The sequence below is a fragment of the Hippocampus comes genome, unplaced genomic scaffold (genome assembly GCF_001891065.2).
Source record: "Hippocampus comes isolate QL1 unplaced genomic scaffold, H_comes_QL1_v1.1 scaffold199, whole genome shotgun sequence".
Taxonomy (NCBI): Eukaryota; Metazoa; Chordata; class Actinopteri; order Syngnathiformes; family Syngnathidae; genus Hippocampus; species Hippocampus comes.
Genome location: NW_017805372.1, coordinates 2,737 through 26,249, shown reverse-complemented (window position 1 = coordinate 26,249; position 23,513 = coordinate 2,737). Strand labels below are relative to the sequence as shown.

The 23,513-nt window shown below is 45.3% G+C and overlaps 1 protein-coding gene across 4 annotated transcripts in view; it reads left to right on the top strand.

The window, feature by feature from the left end:
• Positions 1-6,768: 6,768 nt before the first annotated feature.
• Positions 6,769-23,513, top strand: part of kcnn2 (potassium calcium-activated channel subfamily N member 2) — a 19,467-nt gene continuing 2,722 nt past the window's right edge. For 3 of the 4 annotated variants that reach the window (XM_019871955.1, XM_019871953.1, XM_019871956.1), the window contains exons 1-6: positions 6,769-7,799; positions 8,124-8,219; positions 18,990-19,408; positions 19,963-20,104; positions 21,116-21,226; positions 21,316-21,443. In XM_019871955.1, the coding sequence (XP_019727514.1) occupies positions 7,032-7,799; positions 8,124-8,219; positions 18,990-19,408; positions 19,963-20,104; positions 21,116-21,226; positions 21,316-21,443 (1,664 nt within the window). In that variant the 5' untranslated portion in view covers positions 6,769-7,031. The remainder of the gene's footprint in view (positions 7,800-8,123; positions 8,220-18,989; positions 19,409-19,962; positions 20,105-21,115; positions 21,227-21,315; positions 21,444-23,513) is intronic. The other variant, XM_019871954.1, reaches the window with a different exon arrangement.

Genomic DNA, 23,513 nt, shown 5'->3' with positions numbered 1-23,513 from the left:
TTCTCCCACGAACAGCTCTCTGGGCTTTGTGTTTGCCAAACAGCAAATAGAGTTTTCACACGTGAATGACAAAGCCAAAAACCGGCACGATCTCGTGTTTAAGCAATCATCATGCAACGCATGATCACCCGCGTGAAAATGCAATTATGAACTTTTTTTTGTTATGTATTCATCGTTTGACCTGAAACTGAAAAATGACTCCTAACATAGAATCGCTCAGTACATTCTTCATTGCAAATGAGGGAAAATGCTAAAATGTGCCCCGATTGTCCATATGTATGCACCCAACTCATGGAAATGGGGGAGGGGGTGTGGCTTTTTAAGGGGTATACAACCTTAGGACTCAGATTTTTGCCTCCAAATGCAAGAGCATCAGCGTAGACGCACAGGCACGTAAATAACAGTCGACTACTCTGCGCTGTTACATACAAGTCAATTTGGAACTGTCGGGGTACTTCATATCAGCCGCCCACGTACAAAACGATGCGCTGTCTTAAATGCTCCCCACATGCCCGTAACTGCGGCTGAAGCCGTCCTCGAAGCTCCAGGCTCTGCCGAGCGTGCACTTTTAAAGCGGATAAAAGTGGGCTCTCCATTGAAGGTATCATTAATTTACGGTTTTCGGTGGCGGTCTTTGAACGCCTCTCTCGCCAATGGCGAAGGCAAGGCAAGTTGTCGAAGAGAGACGTGTTTTGTATTCGTTTGGGCGTTTTAAATAATTAATCACGTGTACGAAACAAAAAAGCAAAACACTGTAGCTCTTTTTGCTTCGGAGCTGCAACACTTTTTTTCTTCATACTTTGGCCGAGGTTACTCCGAGATTATTCTCATCAGTCCGTAAAACGTTGTTCCCAAAACTTGTGCGGCTCATCTCTGTCCTTTTTTTGCAAAATCCAATCTGGGCGTCTGATTCGTTTTGCTGATGAGTGGTTTGCAGTTTATGGTATGGCCTATATTTCTTCCATTTCCAAGTCGTCTTCGAACAGTGGATTGTTGCCCTGTGGAGGTTGGCGGTGACGTCACCGACCGTTGCCTTTGGGTGTTTCCTCACGGTTCCCACAATGTTTGTCATTAACTGCTGTTGACGTTGACACCCTCGGCCGACCTGTTCGATGTCTCTTTCACAGTACATCAGTTTGTATTTTTTTCCAGGACATTCCAAATCGTTGTTTTGGCTATGTGCAGACCCCTGGTCGGTGTTCCCTCGTCTCTCAGTTTTCAAACTTGGCATTTCTCCCACGAACAGCTCTCTGGGCTTTGTGTTTGCCAAACAGCAAATAGAGTTTTCACACGTGAATGACAAAGCCAAAAACCGGCACGATCTCGTGTTTAAGCAATCATCATGCAACGCATGATCACCCGCGTGAAAATGCAATTATGAACTTTTTTTTGTTATGTATTCATCGTTTGACCTGAAACTGAAAAATGACTCCTAACATAGAATCGCTCAGTACATTCTTCATTGCAAATGAGGGAAAATGCTAAAATGTGCCCCGATTGTCCATATGTATGCACCCAACTCATGGAAATGGGGGAGGGGGTGTGGCTTTTTAAGGGGTATACAACCTTAGGACTCAGATTTTTGCCTCCAAATGCAAGAGCATCAGCGTAGACGCACAGGCACGTAAATAACAGTCGACTACTCTGCGCTGTTACATACAAGTCAATTTGGAACTGTCGGGGTACTTCATATCAGCCGCCCACGTACAAAACGATGCGCTGTCTTAAATGCTCCCCACATGCCCGTAACTGCGGCTGAAGCCGTCCTCGAAGCTCCAGGCTCTGCCGAGCGTGCACTTTTAAAGCGGATAAAAGTGGGCTCTCTCTCTCTCTCTCTCTCTCCCGTCGCCGAGTGAAGCCGACATTTCTGCAGCTCCCTAAATAAAACGTGATTGGTATCCAAATGTTTTTTACTGCTAAACGGTGCTGATATGTATCGTAAGATGCTGTTTGACACTCTCCCTGGTGCCGTGTATTTCAAGTCAGCGGTCGAGAAGCAGCTCTGGCTTTGGGAGAAAATGAGGGCAATCTTTTCTGTCCCAATCGCCCCCTCTGGGTCCAAGGTAATGATTAAACCCATAAAGCGTCTTCATTCTCAGGGATGAGTGACATGGACCCAAAGGACTGGTGAGTAGGTAAGTAAAAAGTTGCAAGTTATGTGTGCAGCAGCGACACATAAAAGTGATGCGCAAGTCTCTCTCTTGGCTGTGCTGTACAAAATAGCTCAATTGATGACAGTACTACAATATGGCGAGGCTCATCGAGACTGTTTTTTTTAAGAGACTTTGTGGAGGGGGGAACACAATATGACTCATTTAAGTTAAAAAGGATATTTATGTAATTGTTTTGTTGCAATCATGAAAGTTTTGTATTAATTTTTTTTTTTTAAATTATACAGTGCTGAACTTATTTTTACACTTACGACCATTACAAATGTTACACGCTATTTAAATCCTCGCCTGTAGAGTGAATAAATGTTCCCGTACGTAACTATTTTGAAGACATATATGGTCGCATAAAATCCGAAAATTCAGATTTGGGCCACGGGTTGATCATCTCCTCTGTCGCGCCCATTTTCAGCCTACGTCCCTTCTTGTGAATTAGAATTTAGCAACACATCGGCACAGTTGCCATACATCAAGTGCGACAGTGGATATGAACCCGCAAGTCCAAATCCCGCATGGTGCCATCATGGCCTTGAGCGGGACATTGAAGACCGATTGACCATAAATCTCCCGCTCAACGTAAATGGCCGTTATGTCAGTTGCAGCGTGACTACAACCGAGCTCGATTTCAGGCATCGGACACAACATAGAGGAAGAAGTGGAGATAAAATGTGAAAGGATGCTGTTGTTGGGCAGAACACCTTTTGTCACTTCGCTCTGGTTTCCTATGTTCATGTGACGACCGGGCTGGACTAGCCATCAGGCGTGGCGGGCAAATGCCCGGTGGGCCACCATCTTTGTTGGCCTTTGAGGTGCTATTTAATTATTATTTGTACTATTTTTAAATATTAAATGTTTAAATCTTATAATCAGTGTCTATTATTTGTCCTCCAGTGTTCCTTAGCCAAACTAGGCGTGGCGGGCAAATGCCCGGTGGGCCGCCATCTTTGTTGGCCTTTGGGGTGCTATTTAATTATTATTTGTAGTATTTTTAAGTAACGAATTTTTAAATCTTTTAATAAATGTCTATTATTTGTCCTCCAGTGTTTACAGGTAGTCGCCTTTATAAAATAAGACCCCGATCACTTCCATTCAAGTCTGCAGATGGCCCAAACCGGAAAGGTATGAATGCGATAAGTACACAGAGGAGCGCCTTTTTTATTTTATTTTATTTTATTTTATTATTTTAAGTGGCTGCAGGTGTTAACCATAATGACATTGTCACGCACTTCACTAAGTCGCAGGCGACACTTTCACACTCTATCAGCCAAACGTTAAACTTCTCATTAAAAACCAAAAAAAGCAAGAGCAAATTTGACGGGGGTGACCCTCCTGTCGATTAGTCGGTCATCAGAGTTTGTCGACAAACGTCAGAAGACGTATAGAGAAGTAATGAACTTCATAATCGCTCCCCCGCTCATATGCCCTCCTCCTTTTTCTCATCGCTGTCGCGGTTTTTAATTGATGCTCTTAATCTTAATAGCGATTCTGATCCTCACATCCTGGCTGGCATCTGTCGTCTTAATCATCCCATTCGCCCAAACCGGAAAGGTATGAATGCGATAAGTACACAGAGGAGCACCTTTTTTATTTTATTTATTTATTTTTTTTAGGTGGCTGCAGGTGTTAACCATAATGACATTGTGACGCACTTCACTAAGTCGCAAGCGACACTTTCACACTCTCTCGGCCAAACGTTAAACGTCTCATTAAAAAACAAAAAAAAAGCAAGAGCAAATTTGACGGGGGTGACCCTCCTGTCGATTAGTCGGTCATCAGAGTTTGTCGACAAACGTCAGAAGACGTATAGAGAAGTAATGAACTTCATAATCGCTCCCCCGCTCATATGCCCTCCTCCTTTTTCTCATCGCTGTCGCGGTTTTTAATTGATGCTCTTAATCTTAATAGCGATTCTGATCCTCACATCCTGGCTGGCATCTGTCGTCTTAATCATCCCATTCCTTGAACGCCTTAAAGAGAAGGCCTGAAGCTCAAGAAAAGTTCGGTGCATAACAAGTGAAAGTAATTACTTCAACTTGAACATCATGGGGCTTTTTTTTTTTCTTCTTTCATCTGAGCAACCTCCATTTGTTCTCCCAATAACAGCGTAGGTATCTGACCAGGCGACTTTGGAGATCAGGCACGACGAGAGCATCTGACAGATGAAGTTAGAATATGCATTTGCATTGGGGCCAAGTGGGGCAGTGACAGCCATTCAGCATTCTGGGCCGTTCTCCTGTAGGATTGGAGTGAAACAATACATCTCGTTGTTTTTTTTTTCCCCACATTTAATGCAGAGGTGACCGCTTGACGGGACGTGATTTATTCGGCTCGATTGACGTTATTTGAATTTTTCCCATCAGCGTGTTTCAAAAGACTAATGAACAGACGTCTCGGAAGTGATGAAGTGCTTGAAAAAGTGCTTTGGAGCGGAACGCGCTACTCTCGGTAAGCCTGGGTCAACGGGTTCTTTCTTGTCCATGGACTGACTGCTACTTTTGTCCACAAAGAACTTCCGTAAGGAATCAATCGAGCAAGCTGTTAACTGTCGTGTGTGATTCAAACCAAATTGAAGGAGGTTGGGAGGGGGCTAAAGAGGAGCTGACTCTGGAATTATTGTATGTAGGGTGGCGGGATGTTTCATCTTTAATAGCATTTTGCAGCCAGGGGAACAATGGTAGGCCTCAGCTCTAAGATACAAAGGCTTAATTTATAACCCCGAATAAAACTTAACTTTCCGGTGGCCCTCTGCAATATCGGAATGGCTTTTCGGGTCATTAACTTTAGATAGACGACACTAACTAGACATGGTGGGATGTGACTACAGGAACCCCGCCGCCACTTAGTGTGGGAGTTCATCATAAACATCATGCAGGGCATTTTGGCACATGAAATTTCTATTGCAGGTACTTTTTTCTGTAGGCAGTTGTCACAAACACCTTCATCTATCCATTTCACGATTGCACTTGTACCCGTTAGGCCGGGTCACGGTTGAGCAGATGCCCGTCGTAAGCTCACTTTAGGGTGAGCAGAGGCGTACACCCAAGACTGGTTGGCAGCCAATCGTAGGGCACATTTTGACAAAACGATTGCTCACACTCGCGTACGCAACTATGGACCATATTAAGTCATTCACCTCGAGCAAATAAGGTGTGACAGAAACGTTCCAGGGCCAAAGATACAAACCCCAAATGCAATGGAGTCGTGACCTTATATAAAATGTAAAAAATAAAAAAAAACAGATAACGATGCTTTGCAAATCCTTTTCAAACTATATAATTCAATGAATGAATGTTATTTATTGATGTTGTTTGGACGCATTTATCCATGTTTATTTACCTTATGGCATCAAGGAATTGGTTGATTTATTTATTGTAATAATAAAAACTTGAGCACCCCCCCCAAAAAAAAATTCTTTCCTCACTCCTATTCTACAGTGTAACTCAAACCACGAACCAAACCATATTAGTTTTGGCCACAAATTGTATGTGACAGCACCAATTTTCAATTCAACGTACAAGCTGCCTTACAAAATAAGATCTAGAATACATCTATAATAGTATGGCTTCAAGAAGCATTTTGGGATGGACGGAAGGACGGATGGATGGACCAGACAGACCGACAGACAGTTTCCACGCACGCAAAGAGGAAAGTGAGGTGGGCGGCGGTGTCACAGGCTGTGCTGTGATCCAGCCAATCAGGAGTAAGTGCGCAATGCGATGGTGTGCAGATGAACATTTTTATGAAAGGGCGCTTCGTGATCAATGAGCGGGTGAGTGGAGAAGTTCGTTCACTGTGTCCACCGGACGTGGAAGCAACTTTAGTGGGGAAACTTAACCGAAGAACCGGAAAATGTCCCACTGGAGCGAGACTCGGCTGCGGTGTCGTTCAAGCTCCACCTCAGTCGAGCTCCACTTTTCGGTTTATGCAACGGCCCGCAGGCTGCAGCGGTCAAGTCATTCCGGGGTCCGAGCACGTATTGCGCCCCCCCCCCCACATGCACTGAGCGCGCCTCCCCACGTGACCAGCGGCCAATCAAATGAATAAAGTCGCCATGGCGTAACTCTCGGCGGCCGGACTAAGAGGGAGCGACAATAAAATATTTTTGGGTGTGAAGTTTACGAGGAGCCGAGATGGCTGCTTAAATACGGGCTGTATTTAGATTTGTAATATAGTTGTTTGATAAAGTGCAGCACTTTTTGACCAGCAAAACTTCAAAAGAATTACAAAGAGAAGGATTTAGGGAGGATTACTAGACGGACAACTGGATGGATAGATAAATATTTGATCGATACAGTTTTAGGATGGATGGATTAATATTTCATAGATAAATGGGTGGACGGATAAACAGATGGGTTGGTCGATTGCTAGATGGACATACAGTATAATAGAGCGATATAGATCGATTGATACGATCGATACTGCATAGATACAAAGATAAACGTGGTACTAAAAGCATGTTGTGGAGGGGCAATGCAAAAACAAAAGTTTCTTTTTTTTTTATTGAGCTCGAAGGATAACGATATCAAATAAGTAAACAAGTACGCAACCAAACAATATATCCTTTGCCTTGCGGGGGGGGGGGGGTGTATTTTTTTTATCTCTCAGAACAGAACTCCTGTACTTAATTTCTATACTGTAGACGTGCGACAGTGTATATTGTATCGAGCAGAGCGAATTAACCCGCGGCTGCCAGCGTATCATGACGTCGAAGCAGTTAGTTTGGTCCTCGTTGCCCAATCGAATGTGCTTTGGTGTCCTACAGGAGCCGAAATGTCCCTGTCCTGGTCCGAGTAACATACCACCCGTTGCCGGGTCTCCGTGGTAGGCCGACTGCTGCTGCTTTAAAAAAAAAAAAGCCGTGACATGGGAAGCCCGTTGCAGCTGCGGAACCATTTCTACCAAGCGCAGCGGTCGGATCCGACTCAGTGCCACCGGCACCCCTGCGGACAGCCGCCGCGCTACACCTGCACCTGCACCGACCGCTGCACCTGCCATGCCCGGGAGAGCTCCGTCCTCCGCGGGACGTCGCCGACATGCGCCGCGGTAACTTTGAGGACATCTTCGGAGACGTTTTCAAGGCGAGGCGTCCGCGACCGGACTCCATGTAGTCATGCTACTTCCTCCAGGCATCCCCCCCTTCCTCCTCCTCCTCCTCTGCCGCCGCCGCCTCCTCCTCGTCAGCAGCAGCATCCGCAGCATCCCGGGGCCAGCCACGCGCACGCCTCCCACCATGAGACGGCCATGAGCAGCTGCAGATACAACGGCGGCGTCCTGCGGCCGCTCAGCCACTTGAGCTCGTCCCGCAGGAACGTGCACGAGTTCGATTCCGAATCGCAGCCCCTGCAGCCCCTCTCGGCCGCGGACGCGTCGGACACCTTGGCAATCTCCAAGCCGGAGAGCCACTCGGCCACGCTCATGCCGTACGCGTCCGGGGACGGAGGCGGGGGCTGCGGCCGCGGCGGGGGGAAATCGGGAAAGAAGAAGAACCAGAACATTGGGGAGAAGCTCGGCCACAGGAGGGCCTTGTTTGAGAAGAGGAAGCGGCTCAGCGACTATGCTTTAATCTTTGGGATGTTTGGGATCGTTGTTATGGTTATCGAGACGGAACTCTCCTGGGGAGCCTATGGAAAGGTGTGTATCTTGAAATTTTGGCAACTTTTTTTTTTTCTTTTCAAAACATAAAAAGTACACACACAAGCATAGAACTATTGTCGGGGTGTGCTCTGCCCCTCAAGCCTCATCAGTGGGCTCCAAGGTTACTCTTACTCACTTTCCAGAGCAGAAGGCTTCACTATTTTGGAAAGTGCTGAGCCATGTTTTCAAGCTAAACGGCATGTGCTTTCTCAATCAGCCGTCATTTTGATTGATCCAGCCGTGTACCCCTAACAGTGTGATGTTTCTCTGTGACCGCCACAGTGTTGTGTCTTTGGTTTTAGTGTTGTCGCTCTCTTCTAGGAGTCCCTGTATTCATTAGCTCTAAAATGCCTGATAAGCCTTTCTACAGTCATTCTCCTGGGCCTGATTATCATCTACCATGCAAGAGAGATCCAGGTAATGAAACACACTTTTTTTAACCCCCCCCCCCCCCACACACACACACACACACATTCTTTTACATGCTGATGTGTCCAAAGGTGAAAGCGGCTCATACAGGATAATCACAATTGCTTTAAGAAGTACTATTTTTAGAAATGGAGCATGGCAACTTTTGTAGCGAAAAGATAACTTTCTATTAATAGGCGTTTGACGCATTCTTTCACTCAACTGCAGATGGGGGAAGGCATCCATTGGTCTTTATTTGGAGAATGTCAATTGTATGTTTCTTCTCGTTTGTGTGAAAGTGGAGCTCACACTAAATTATGGCGGGCAAATCCAAGAGTCAAAGCAGACCGAACCCTGAAAACATAGGTGTCAAACTCAAAGCCCGGGGGCCAGATCTGGCCCGCCATATCATTTTCTGTGGCCCGCGAAAGCAGATCAAACGTCAACTTCCATGATGCTTTCTAAAATGTCTACCAAAAATTAAAATTCTCATGTAATAAATAAGAGAGATATTCGAAGCATTTTCTTGTTACCAAACCCCTCGTGATAGTAACCTAAACAAGAGTTGAACCACCAGTGATTCTTGACTTCTTTATGTGGTTTCAGTCAAAACGGTCCTCCAAGGGAAACGGTAATGTGGCCCGTGACAAAAATGAGTTTGACACCCCTGCCTTAAAAGATGTGTTGCGTCATAATGCACACTTTGATCCGTCTGAGTGCGTTTACGTCAGTCGGTGCTGCTGTTTTGGTTTGCACGTTGGCATGTTCTCAGCAGGTAACTCTCGAACGATTAAACAGTCATGTCCAAGCGCTGACATAATTATATTTAATACTATTGTCTTCCTGATGGGACAATTCAGGCTTCGGTTCAGGCAGGCGTCTCACCTTAACACGGTTCATTGTCATATTTTTGGTGTCGGTCTCGTTTTTTTAGAACCGACAAGCCTCCAGGGAATATCTGTCATCGGAATGTCCCGCCAGTAAAATGTCTCATTGTGAACCTTTCTTTGATGAGCGAGGCTAGAAATGCACATTAGCATATTTCAATGTGGTTCCATCCCCCCCCCCCCCCCCCCCCCCTTCTGTGTTCATTTTTTCCCCCCCCCCCCCCCCCCTTAGCTGTTGATGAATTGGAGAGCTTACGTTGGCATTCAAGTAGCACATTCGTTGTTTGCCTCCTTTCAGCCTTTCCAGATTACACATGTCCATTATTCCATTCATAAATGAGGCCTCACTGAACTTTTCTTTCCGCGGGCGGGGGGGTTATTTGTGATTGACGTCGTGCCGCCATGCATTCTTCATTCTAGCGGGTTTCCATTACTCGCCTCTAACAGGTTGCCTTGACTTTTTGGCGGCGCCTCAGCGCACATTTATTGGCTCCCGTCCCCCGTAAACCCTTTCAGTGCGCGTGCATCTGGAATGTGTTGGGAGAGTCTTCGACGTTGTTATTAGTGCAAGTTTTTGTCGTCGCAGCGGAAGTGTACCGATAAATATTGTCAGCGTGCCCACCTTGACATCCGATTAATCTTAAACTTAATGCAAGATATTCTTCCCATACGTGCAGTTGCTGCTTGTTTATTGCAATTTCAGTTTCACTTCATGAGGCACACCAGCACATCGCCTCAGATCGAAAATACACGCTGTGACAAAGATAATAGTTTTGATTGACACTTTCCGAGGGGCTTTTATTTTGCATTTTGCTCATTGCATGGTCGTAACATTTTGCCGGGCTAAACTGGAATAGCGCTTGTGCAAAACAGTCTTAAATTTGCATCAGTCCCATCTTGTGGGCCGTTCCTATGTCGATGCCCGTTCTCTCTGCATGTGCCTTCATTTTACCATTAAGATTCATGAATGATTTACTTTTTAAGGGGGGGGGGGGAGTGCTCTATCATGCAATGTTAATAGAAGTAAACATTCCAAATGCTGGATCCCGACGTTTATCCACCACGGCAAGATTTTCAGAGTTTGTCCTTTGACCTGCAAATTTTGAGCAACGTGCTTTTGCATAATTCTGCTCCCGGACGGAGATTAAAAACGCGGAATAATTCATCCGCTAATAAAAATACAAAAATACCTCTCGGTCGATTACAGTGCGAAAGCTTCCTTTTATTGAACAGACTACCTCTGTGACTTTGATGGAGTACGCCGTCTCACTTTTTCAATTCAAAATAATTGAATATGCTCCAGTTTTTCTTTCTTTTGACCATAATTTCACACAAAGAAAGAACAAATAGCGCACTGAGCCTTTACATCACAAATGTTGGAAATTGCGATGGGAAATGTGATTTCTTGACAATGTGCATTATTGCTGTCATCCGTATTTAGAGTCAAGGGGTGTCTCCAAGCTGCTTTTTGGTTGCCAGCTGATGAAAACAGTCATTTTCGGCCCCCCTGCAATGAAATCGCACGTCCCTGTGCATTCCCAGATGTCCGTCACACGCCGAGCCATCACAGGTCGCCGCTATGAAACGTTTCACCACTCCCAGCCACCTGAAAACAGATTCACTCGTCAAGCTCGGCAAATATGACCGCCGCTCGTTTATCTACTTTCCAACAACGCCAAATGTTTTTGCTCGCCGAAAAAAAGGTCACGGCCGACAGGGATGGATGCGGCCTACCTGCTGTCACGGGAATTAGTTTGAAAAGCGTCGGCCGTGCTCAGGTGGCTTCCAGAATGTGCGTGCAAAGTGTATCGTCACCAAAAAAAAAAAAGAGGCGGGGTTTCCGCGAATGAGGTCGGTTTCATCATCACCGATCGCTCTCATGCGAAATCCCGCTTTTCTCCGATGCTGACGTTCGGCCCTATTTTTAGTCCTCCTTGAAGTGTTAGCGGATGATCAAGTTGCCTCGATTCCTCTTGTTGACACGTGGCCGTCCGCCAAAGGAATTTTTAGACCTTTTTACTTGAGCTGCGGTTGCTGTGTTGGCAGGCGGCGACTTAGCGTACTGGCGGAGATTGCCTTGCGTCTCTCCCGACTTTGATTTGTCATTGTCAGCGTGCAGGCGTCATTCTGCTTTGAGATGGTCAGCGGGTTCACCTGCCTTTCCTCGAAAGAGGGAAGTGATACGTTCCCGTTTTTTTTTTTTTTTTTAACGCTTACATCAAAGGGCTTTTCTTTTTCTTTGGCCAAGGGCCGTTTGTGTTCGGGCTTACATCGCAATGCTTTGTGGTGGTAGTACTGCTGAGGTTTCTGAAATGCGGACTAACTCTAAATTCTTTGGGGGGGCTCGTGTGCCCTTGATGTGCGTTTTGAAATTTGCATCGTATGATTTCACAAACAAAGCAGCGAGAGAAAGGGCACCTTCGAAAATTGATGATTGGAGTTATATTTATCACATCCATTTGGGGCAATGTCGTTGCAACTGGTCTTGTCATTGTTTTGGAATTTTCATCATTGAATAGATACTTTTACTTTGAAATTCTTTTTTATTTATTTTTAGAGAAAATCAAAGGACTTTTTTGTTTTTTGCGGGGGCAATGTCACAGATTGACACGGTAGGTTGGCAACTTGGGGCTCTTTTGCTCCAGTCAACAGAACATCCGTTAACGCCGCAGTAACTGTTTGAATGAAAAACACTTCTGCACCCGAAATATGAAACAGTTGTGAATCCGGTTGCCTCAAATGGTCCCGTCGTGAATTTTCTTGACTGAACTTGACACTTGAGGCTGGAGTCAGGTGACTCAATAGGCGGCTGACCTCAATGTTTTCTCAGAACATACAAGCTTTTGGGGCAGACATACTTCTTTGCCTCCCGCCCGGAACCCGAAAGATGATTTATTGATGGTGTCCTCTACACCGTGCTCTGCATGGGCAATGTGAACATGCGGGGCATTTCGGTTTACCTCAAGTGTGCATCCTGGCTCCAACGATAAAGGAAGGGAGATTTATTCAGGTGCTTACTTTGCTTGATTAAAAAGACTGCATGCATGAAACTTGATTTCAGAATGGCGGGAAAAATAAAAAACAACAAATTGAAGGTGAACATGCGACAGTTTCAGATTTACACAGCAAAGTGGCCCCTTAGTGGCTCGCTTCGATGTCATAAATAAAGCATCGTATGAATGTCTAATTGGGCCGAACCTCTCAACTTTGTTCGCTAATGAAATTGAGCGATTTCATTGTGGATCGCCAGATATATGTTTCCCACTCGACATTACACAGATTAAATATTGAGCCGGACTCCATTAGTTATATTGAGCGTGGTGAAGGCGGGTAACCAGCTCAGCCTAGCGGAGCTGGTGAGCTCTCCCTCGGGTAACCAAAAACCAAAACACTCACAATAGACTATAATGGCGCTCAGTAGACGCCAGACCTCTACTGAGGTTGCGCTAAATATGAGTGTGAATGGTATTTAGTACAGTTTGTGCCCTGTGATTGTCCGGCAATCAGTCCAAAGGCTAAGCTAGGTCGGTTTCAGCGATGGCTGGCATGCGCGCGACACGAATGGAGGAAAATGTATCCGTTCAAGAGTCGATTATCTCAATATCATGAATCGTGACTTGCGGGGGGTTAGGTGCTTTGCATGTAGCGCTTCTCCTCGGCTCATTGGTTCAACCGTACGGCCACACGCTGACAATTTTGATGTTGGGACAGAAAATAACGTGAAAATGCTGCGGAGAAATAAATGGATTCAAGTTAGGCACGCGAGTGGCAACGTGAGCTAGCCGCCGGTGGCTTCGGTTCTCGCTCGGGCGAGTCAGCGACATTGCTAGTTCATTCGTAGATGTCTTTACTCTATGACCTTTTTGGAAATCCACATCTCAAAATGAGGAATTCCTCCATGTTGGACACATCTTTTGTGATATAAATTAATTCAATCAATAAGTTGAGTAGTTTTTGCCTGCTGCTGTTAGCTAGCTAGCTAGCTCAAATATCAACAGCCTCTTTTATATTTCAACGCTGCCTCTTTTTCGAGCGGTGTTGTGCAGCGCACAGGATTAGCGCGCGTCTCCAGTGAGTGTGTGTGTGTGCTTTTTGTGAACACATGTCCACTCTTTCCTCTGCTTCACTGCCAGGCGAAAGTTTACGTACGGGATCCGATTGTGTGTTAAAAAAGCCAAACAGGAATGTCTCCCTCTGACGCTGATAGGATCAATGACGATTCGCAAGAGAGAAAAGGGTCAAGCCATGGAGGACGACGAGGCATCATAGGACATTTGCTGACTTTATTAATAGGCCGCCTTAATGTACGACATCTTCAAATGAATTTGGACTTGTTCCTTGCCCTTTACGGGCCACAGCAGCGATATTTCTGTAAAGCGCTGATTTCCTACACGTTTCTTTTTCCTGGTAGAAATATGATGACGTAAACGATTTGCAGACATGCCGTATGTGTTGACTGGCACTTTAAAATGAATCCGCACTGGAGCTTTTCTAAATGAAGCTGCGGCATATGGCCTTCACGCAGATGTACGCAATTAATCTGGTCCGTGTTCATTGCAGCTTGAAAACAATTATTTTCTTTCTTTCTCCTGCTCAAGTTGATGAGTTTTACATCAGCTACACCGTTACAGGCGAACACGCTCTATGACTATTTTTTTTTTCCTTTAAAAAAGAAAAAACAACCTTATTAATTATTCTGTGGATGTGTGCAGTTACTTCCAGCCCGTACACAAAAACATGAATACGTGATTTCCCGGTGTTTCCTCACGCCACATCAGATTTTTTTTTCGGGAGGGTCGCATTAGAATTTAATCAGGAAATGGTTTCAGAGGAGGCACACGCTATATTGTTCTTAGTTTATAAATGGACTGCTTAGTTCTTGCAAAATGTTCAACAAACATTGTGGACATGCCATAAAACATGATTGTTAAAAAAAAAATGTTTTGCTAACCCGCTAATGTTTGTTGATTTGGCAAAGTGAATACCTTTGGAACTACTGTAAATAAAACACAAAAATATTCCAGCCTGGCTATGATGTCCTGTCTGAAAACACGCTAGGCTTTAAAACACAAGATGAGATCGGCCGGCTTCTTAAAAAGCAAAAAGTATTTAAGGGCTGCCACGAATTATCACAACTAAATTCAACATAATAGCGAGATGGATTTCGAAGGATTTGTTTGTATTTGTTTCTGTGACATCATGAATTATTTCGACGGGACTTTCTTTCATCACATTTGACGACAACAAATCTTATCTACATTAGAAGTTCGACTGAGCTCACTGGCAAAACAAAAAAAAAAAAAAAAAAACCTTGCTTCCAACATGACAACGGGCATCCGTTTTAGTCTTTGTCTGCATGCTTTATCGCTTTGTACGCATCCGTGTGTCAGAACTGTTGTCCTTGTGCCACCGTTGAATGCTTGACGCCCTGCGTTAAAGGGCCCTTGCGGATTGTATTTCAGGTCAACCATTACCCTAATTGCTTCCAGCCGCTCCGTAGGCTCTCCTTCGCCAACCGGGGTCTAAATGTTTAATTACATTGTTTTGAGGTAACGAGCTCTGTAAACGCTTTGCACGGGGGGGACGTGTGTTGTTTAAAATGTAAAATAAAACGCCGCTTGAGAGCCGCGTCGGAAACGATACATTTTCGCTCGTGTAAAGAAAGTAGGAGGCGGGAAGCTGGAGGCCGGCCGACGTTTCGGGGTATGTGTGTGTGTTTGTGTGTGGACTTTACATCGGGCCGGCTGGGCAGGTTAGAGTTACATACTTCTCGGACAGATGCCTGCTTGTCAAAAGAGTTGGGTGTCACGCCGCTGATATGAACAACGACCACTGAAAATTTAATTGACACGTCTTCGTGTGTTTAGGGGGAAACGGATTGTGGCTTTTAAATAATTCTACAGGAGTCGGCCAGCCTTTGTGGGGCCACTCCGGGGAACTTGTAGCTTGCTCTGTTCTCGTCGAATCATACAAAACAGCTTTTGACGTGTGTTGAGGCAAAGCAGGCAGCGGCACAACCGTGATGCCTTGAGGGGCGTTCATGCGTATCCTCTAGTGGGGAAAAGTGGCATGACAGCATATTATTGAATTTCCGACACTTATTTGTTTTTGTCCTTAGCTTGAAAAATGACAAAAAGGGGCTTCCAATTTCACAACGGGGGCAAAAAGACGATTCAGCAATTTTAATTTTATCCCTGCTAAATTTACAATCTAGGTCAGTGATCCCATTAGGCCTCCAGGACTGTTTTCACCTCCATGATGAGGAATCTCAAATTGGACTAAATGGAAACTTGCTGGCAAGCTTCCGACATGAGCTTGCAGTGAGTGTTCCCTACGATGGGTATGACCGTATCCGCAAACTCAAGTTTGCTGTTCCGACCTCTTTTCAACACATTTCACGTGTGATTATAATGAAGGCTGCGCCGCATAACTCAAAGCAGTTTTAAGTTTGTTTATGTAGGCCGACTTGGCTCGACTAAGGCCTGCAGTTGTAAATTAGCAAAAAGCTATAAAGTCTTTCTGCGGCACCACAGTTCCCTGACCTGTCTTTGAACTATGGTAAATTGCAATGTCCCTATCAATTAAATGAAGGAAGTAAAATACAAGCGAAGTGGCGAGCCAGCAAAACAGAGAGGATTCTTAGACCTTCTTGTTACACGTTCAAGCTAGCAAAAAGACTTGATGCAAAGAAAGAGACATCTTTCCGTCTTTTATTTTATTATTATTATTATTATTTTCATGGGTTGCTGCTTGGTGAAAGGGCAAGTTGGGAGTCAACATGTCAAATTCCCACCGATGGAGGGGGTGTCAGAGTGATAACAGGAGTGGACAACACCTGTGTGTGTGAGGGAATTGTGTAATGCAGCAGAGGTATGAAGTCAGGTATTTTTGACATCACATCAAATGCTGTCAGTGACAATGTCACGCATCTGATTGCAGGACTCTTTGTCACATAAAAACTGGCGCATCTTTGTTTTCGGGCCAGGGCGAGTCTAGTTTTGTTCGCGTATTTGGCACGCCACATTGTGCCTTCCTGGACTTTATGGCAGATTGACGCCGTTTTCTATTTTGGGCCCAATCAAATGCTGTCAGTGACAATGTCACGCATCTGATTGCAGGACTCTTTGTCACATAAAAACTGGCGCATCTTTGTTTTCGGGCCAGGGCGAGTCTAGTTTTGTTCGCGTCTTTGGCACGCCACATTGTGCCTTCCTAGACTTTATGGCAGATTGACGCCGTTTTCTATTTCAGGCCCGTCTACTGGTGACAGAAAGTAGACTTGATTTTAGACCAGGTGAAATCAGGTCTAAGTTGTGGCGCGGGTTGTGTAATGCGAATTTGGTGGATTTTATCCAGACGCAGGCAGACAGATTCTACCTGCCACTGATATGTGTGGTGGATGTCATTATATTTCATTTATAAATAAGACATCATCGTGCATTGAACCCTTTAAATCATTGTTGAAATCAATTCGTCAAGGTCATTTTTGTTACTCATAAATTATAAAAATAAATTCACATCATTCTTATTTCTTAAAAAATGTTTTAAAAAAAAAAACACCAGACTTGCCCGCTACACAATGTGTATGTATGTGTCACAAACAGACACATAATCGGGGGTGGAAAGTACATCATCCACAGTTCCATGTCTACCATGCGCCTCACTTGCGCCGAATTTGAAAGGAATAAGAGGAGCCGCTTCAATTTGGCAGGAATCAAATCGGCCGTGTTCACACCCACTACAGCGCCCCTCCATGAGAATACCAAAAGAAAGAAAACTCCACCCATGTGCACAGTTAACTGCACTTTGTGCTAGTTGCGAAAAATAGGGCTCCTAATACTTATGACTGACCGCATCCAATTTATCACACGCATGTTTTTTTCTCCCTTCAAGAAAAGCTTCTACTTCGCGTGGCAGAAACAACATACCGGGAACCGCCCTTTATGCTTGCTGACGGATACATGTTATGAAATATCTGCTAGCAGTCCAGACGGCTTGCACATATAGGCAGAGGAGGACCTTAATGGGACCTCCGATGGGAATGGCAGGGAAAATCAATTTGACAAACGTGTGTGGAAGCCAACGCAGTTTGATCGGCTTTAATATGCAACAGGGAGAGTTCCGGATCATGTGTAAACGAGATGAGCGCACCCTGATCGGACTGCTCCCGTTAGTTCAGGTTGAATACACTCTTGTCTTCTTAGATCGCTGTAAATTGCGCTGAAAATGATGAAGAGTAGGGCGGAGGGGCCTTCATCAGAACATGCATGTGTGTGTGTGTGTGTGTGAGTGTGAGTGTTTGGTGGAGTGATGAAGGGTGTTAAATTACAGCCACATTCAAGTCCCCAGAGAGATGATTTCACCTGTGGTCACTGGCACCGTCCACTCGGAGGCGAGAGGTTTTAATGTGGCGGCAGCAGATGTTCGCATCAGTGCAACTGGGTGCGCAGCTGAAAATGCTGACTGCACGCTGCTAATCTTGCACCTTTTTCCGCTCCTGTTTTATTCAAAGACTCCAAGCGGTGAGAGAAATCACAGAAGTGGAAGAAAGAGAAAAGCGCCAGTGGTGTCAGAAACGCACGTGCATGCATTTATTGCGTTTTGAGTAGCAAATGCCATGGCCCAAAAGTGCTTGAAATCCTTTCATGTCAATAGGACCAAATGAGAAAACATGATTTAAATTTTCAGGGATTCTTGTTCAGGACACGGGGTGGGGAATTTAATACAGCATGACAATCGGCTCTCCCGTAGCGTTTTCCCCACGTCGCTGGGTGGTGCATAAAAGGCGTAAATGGTGGAAGAATAAAAGGTGCTGGTTGCGCAGTATACTGCATTTTGAGTGCAAACACCGCCGCCCAAAGTGCTTTAAATCTTTTCACATTAATATGAAAAAAATGAGCAAGAGCGGCTTAAATTTGCAGTCTAAGAGCGAGCAAGTCGCATGGAAACCTCAAGTCACGATATTTGACCGCTACGCATGGACCGAAGCCGGTCTCTGCCACGAGAATTACGATTGTAAACTTATATTATTAATTATTATCATTTTATGTTTGAGCATTGTATTATTTCACGTTAAGATGACCTAAAATTACATTCTGTTGTTTAATAATTGCATAGACATGTTTTTTATGTCGATAGCTTCTGATTGGCTGAAGAAAATGAAAGCAGGAAGTGATTCGGTTGCCAAGAAGAGTGTGTTTTTTTTCGATCGTAGCTGCGGTGCAGACGTTTAGAAACAAAGCTTCGTTCAAACGGGGTCCATCTCTCTTAAAGTTCGAGCCATCCATTCATAAACAACCAACCCCTCAACTTACACGATAACTACAATATAAGCGTACCGTTAAGACACCACCTTCCTGTAACGGGTGACTCTTATGCAAAAAGCGTCTTGTTTTGTTTTTCCATTTATCTTCGCTTCCTTTTATCACAGCCTGACTGTTGGCTCGCATTTTTATAGGGTTGCAGATTGTCAGCGTGAAATGCTGTAAGCAGTTTTATTGATCATCAAGCCGCCGCGCGATTTCTTGACGAAGGACTTTTTTGATCCCCGCTCCTTGTAATACACTCGTGTTTCTTTTTCATTCATTTGTACGCACGCGTCGATGTTAGATCGATATGTAATTTATTCGTGGACGCGAGACTTCTGGGGAGGAAGTTTCTAATTTGGGTTTTGACCCGGAACAATATTGGATGTTGTGCATACACATAATCGATTGGCACCTGCGTAATGACTTGGACCCAATCAGAAATAAGAGCGTTTTGAGTCACGTGAGTTGAGAAATGTACTTAAATGACCCGTGGCCCATTAGTGACACATTGTTTAGAAGCTTGAATGATTTCCTGTTGCCCGGCGTCGTCACATTGATGAAAACGTTGGCCGCTCTGCTCGCAGTTATTTATGGTGGACAACGCGGCCGACGACTGGAGGATAGCCATGACGTACGAGCGCATCTTCTTCATCTGCTTGGAAATCCTGGTGTGCGCCATCCACCCCATCCCGGGCAACTACACCTTCACCTGGAACGCCCGTCTGGCCTACTCCTACGTGCCGTCCCAGGCGGACGCCGACGTGGACATCATCCTGTCCATCCCCATGTTCCTGCGACTGTACCTCATCGCCCGCGTCATGCTGCTGCACAGCAAGCTCTTCACGGACGCCTCGTCTCGCAGCATTGGGGCGCTCAACAAGATCAACTTCAACACGCGCTTCGTCATGAAGACCCTCATGACCATCTGCCCCGGGACGGTGCTGCTGGTCTTCACCATCTCGCTGTGGATCATCGCGGCGTGGACCGTGAGAGCTTGCGAGAGGTGCCTGGATCCATGTGTTGTTTTTTTTTTTTCTTTTTCTTTTTCTTTTTCCTTCTCCTCACGCAATGCTGCGCCGCTCAGCATCAAACATAGATAAGGCACAAAAATAGATCATCTCCAAGAGCTCAATTAGCATCCAGCTACAAAGTGCGCTTGAATTCGTCAGGTCAAACACGACCCGTTCTGGGATGCTCGATACTTAACCTCTGGTTTGTTTATTCAAAGAAATGCGCTTTGGCTCACCGGCAACCCTGGAGAGGATAACCGGTGTCGCAAATTCATGATTGAATAGAAATGTCATCATTTCAAGGCACAAATAGTTGATTAACTGTCACACAAGTGTAAAATTAAGCAGAACTCCGCCTCTCTCTCAAACTCACCCGAGACCCTCGTGAGGACAAGCGTGATCGAAAAAGGGATGCAGTTATCGTAACTTAATCCAGATTCTTGACACATTCAGTCCTCGATTTACTTTGGATGTAGGTACAATTACGAGCGTGAAACACGGAATGTCCCAGCGTAAGGAAGGCTGTCGCATTCGTTGTTTCTTGCAGGTACCACGACCAACAGGATACCAACAGCAACTTTCTCGGGGCCATGTGGTTGATCTCCATCACCTTTCTTACAATCGGATACGGAGACATGGTCCCAAATACATACTGCGGGAAAGGAGTCTGCCTCCTGACTGGCATTATGGTGAGCAGATTGTCATTACGTTGACCGATGATGCAATACCCGAAGAGTAGGGGGACAGCTGGAAATTACATCCACCGGAAGTGGAAAATCGGGAATTGCTTTTTCAAGTGGAGTCTGTGGGGAAACGTTGTCCATTCATCCCGAACAACATTTGTGAGGTCAGAGCCAGAGACGGACTGGCCATCTCTGTTCTAGTTCATTCCAAAGGTGTTTGGTGATTTAAGTTCTTCCACGCCGAGTCCATCCGAGCATGCTTTTATGGATCTTGCTTTGTGCAGCGGGGGAGCAGAAAAGTGCCTCCCTCTAACTTGTCGCGCAAATTTAGAAGCCTACATTGCTGAGAATGATCAATTCATCAGGCTGGCCCAAGCCTTGATTGATTTCATCGCCTATTGCGCTTTCGTCCATATAATGTAACTTGATCATATACCATATGTTGTCGTAAATTTATACTACTACTCCAGCTATTCCTTTTACATGGACTAGAATGTTGGCTATCATGGAAAATACCCATACAAATGTTTGTTTATAAGCGGCAGACTACATCAACTACCACATCCACTACTACTGCATCTACCTCCTAAAACAACAACAACATCTGGTCGTTTAGTCTCTTTTTTTAAATTTTATTCTTATTATTTTTGGTCATAATTGCTTGATGAATTGGTTTTGGCGTGTTGAATAAATCAGTGGTCCTTATATCCTTCAGTTTCCCTCTATGCGGCCCTCGGAGGAAAAGTTTGCACACCCCTGTCCTGCTTCCTGTTATATTTACTGCAACTACTCGACGACTACAGAACAGCCATCTTTTTTTTTTTTTAATCCCCAAAATGCTCTACCACCACCCTCAACCTCCGCCCAACACTACTGCGCCCCTCCATTTGCCTTTCTAAACCGCACGAAACAATCCGGAGTGTACAGTGGGTTCGCATGATTTTCACGACATTGTCAGCTATTGAAATGAAAATAACTTGCATCTAAAAAAATGGCGCTTGACTGCTTATTTCCCAGGGCGCGGGTTGCACCGCCCTGGTGGTGGCTGTGGTGGCGAAGAAGCTGGAGTTAACCAAAGCTGAAAAGCACGTTCACAATTTCATGATGGACACCCAGCTCACCAAACGAGTGAGTCATCCTGCCAAGCCCGCTCCTGTCGCTTGCATGGGCGGAGTCAGATTCAACTTGTGTTTTACCCCCCCCCCCCGGCCTTTCAGGTGAAAAACACAGCTGCGAATGTTCTCAGGGAGACGTGGCTCATCTACAAGAACACCAAACTGGTGAGGAAGATGGACCATGCCAGAGTCAGGAAGCACCAGAGGAAATTTCTCCAAGCCATACATCAGTAGGTGCCGCGCTCCTCACACACGCACACCTTTCGCTCAGCCGAACCGGAATCCTGAATTGTTTGACACCTGTAGCAAACTCAATGAGCTCACACGTGGATTTGAAATGCTTCCCGCCACCCCCCTCCTTGACTCACTTTCATTTCACAGCTAAGGGGCTGATCTGCCTTTGCGTGCTCTCTGTGTACGTGTTCGACTATGCGAAGGCCATAAATGTATGTAAATCACCCCCGTCGCCACATACGACTAAGAGGCTCCTGTAATCCATTTATATTAAGAGCAGCGTTGCGGTTGTCGGCGTGAAAGCTGTTAAATAGGCTTTTTGCCGCGACGTGTTGATTCATGTGTTGCCGTGACTCCGGATGCGTCGAGTCTGGCGCCAGGCTGACCCGAGCGTTTTTTGTTTTGTTTTTACGCTTTCCCTAATGGGCTCGTTCACACTCTTAGCTGGCAGCCGCTCTTTCTGCCCGAGCCTCCGAGGACAGCCGAAAGTGCGGCGTGACTCCACTAATGTATCGATCGTAGCCTCTCACCTTGCTCGTGTTTTTTTCCTCCACTGACACAGAAGCTTCTTTCGGCAGCAATCAGCTCCGTGCTTTGTTCAACTAAAGGTGACTGACTGTGCTCTTAACTTAGTTTTAGAGCCGTACTAGATGTGCTGCTGTTTGTATGTTGGGTCGATGCCTGGAGTTAACAAAAATGTCCGCTGCCGCTATTGCTGCCGTAACTCACATCCACATTTGGCACTGTTTTATTTAGGGCTTCTTTTTTTGTGTGTGTGTGTGTGTGTGTGTGTGTGTGTGTGTGTGTGTGTGTGTGTGTGTGTGTGTGTGTGTGTGAACGGTCACCTCGGCTTGTCATTATGTCCTAGCGGTTTTGATGTGATGATGACACAAAGACCTTGTGCTCTCCTGTTTGAGGAGTTCTCTCAGCGCTAGAGCTAACCCCGGGAAGGAAGCAGACTGGGTGGGAAAGAGGCACGTTCAGCTCTGTGTGGAGGTTTAGCGCTCAGCATCCTGTCGAGATTATTACACGCGAGAACTGCTGTCTACTGTATATATATGTGTGTGTGTGTATATATATATATATATGCACTGAGCATTTTTGTTTTTTGTTGTTAATCCTGTGTGTGTGTGTGTTATCTCGGAGCGCCTCAAGCATTGGGTTGAACTGAGTGTGGCGCTTGGATCAAGATGAATGTAGGACAGGAAATGACCATCAGCAAGCAGATCAAAGTCGTGAGTGAGAAAAGACTGTGCTGCCCTGTACAGTGCATCCCATGTGTTCAGACTCCCTTCAATTGTATTCACTTATATATTCGATTCTTAACTCTTTCATTCCACAAGACGTACTTGTACGTCTTTTTAAAATTAGGCAAGGACGTACTTTTACATCTAAGTCTTTTTTTTTGCGTCATAGATAGGAGGGTCTGATGCAATCTGTGAATGAGAATAAGCCGTTTGCATTGTAAATCATGTTAAAAAAAAAAAAAAAAAAAGCGACCATAGGTGGCAGTGGTGCCTCATGTGCTTGAAATGCATGCTTTTACAAAAAGCTCTTTTTCTCCGTTTTTTTGCCCAGGAATCGGCATTTTCATGAAATTTAGCCATTTTGTAATGCCGATTGCTGAAGAATGGAAAAAGATAGAAACAAAATTTATAAATATATATCATTTAAAATAATATCGCTGCCATGAAGAAAATAAAATGTGGTTTGGAATACGACAAGAGCATGGATACATTTGGGCCCTTCATAAAAGTAGTCATTCCTCCTACTTGAAGCGGTGGTGGGTCACCCAAAAAAAAAAAAAAAAAGCTGAAGGGGTTTGGAATCATTTGCGAATGCGCTGTGCGGCGCGTAGTGCGGCAATGTGAAAACATCAAATGGCGTCGCTGTGAGACGTCCTCCCGTGTGGCAGTCAAGGATGCGAGGTGCAAACAGCTGTAAGGCCGTTAACGCTTTGAGGCAGCGTCTGTCTGTTTGGCCAAGCGTAAGCATCCTGACGTCAGCAGCAAGGTTGTTTTCATCGCCTCAACGTGTGTGTGCAGGCGGGCGTGTGTGTGTGTGTG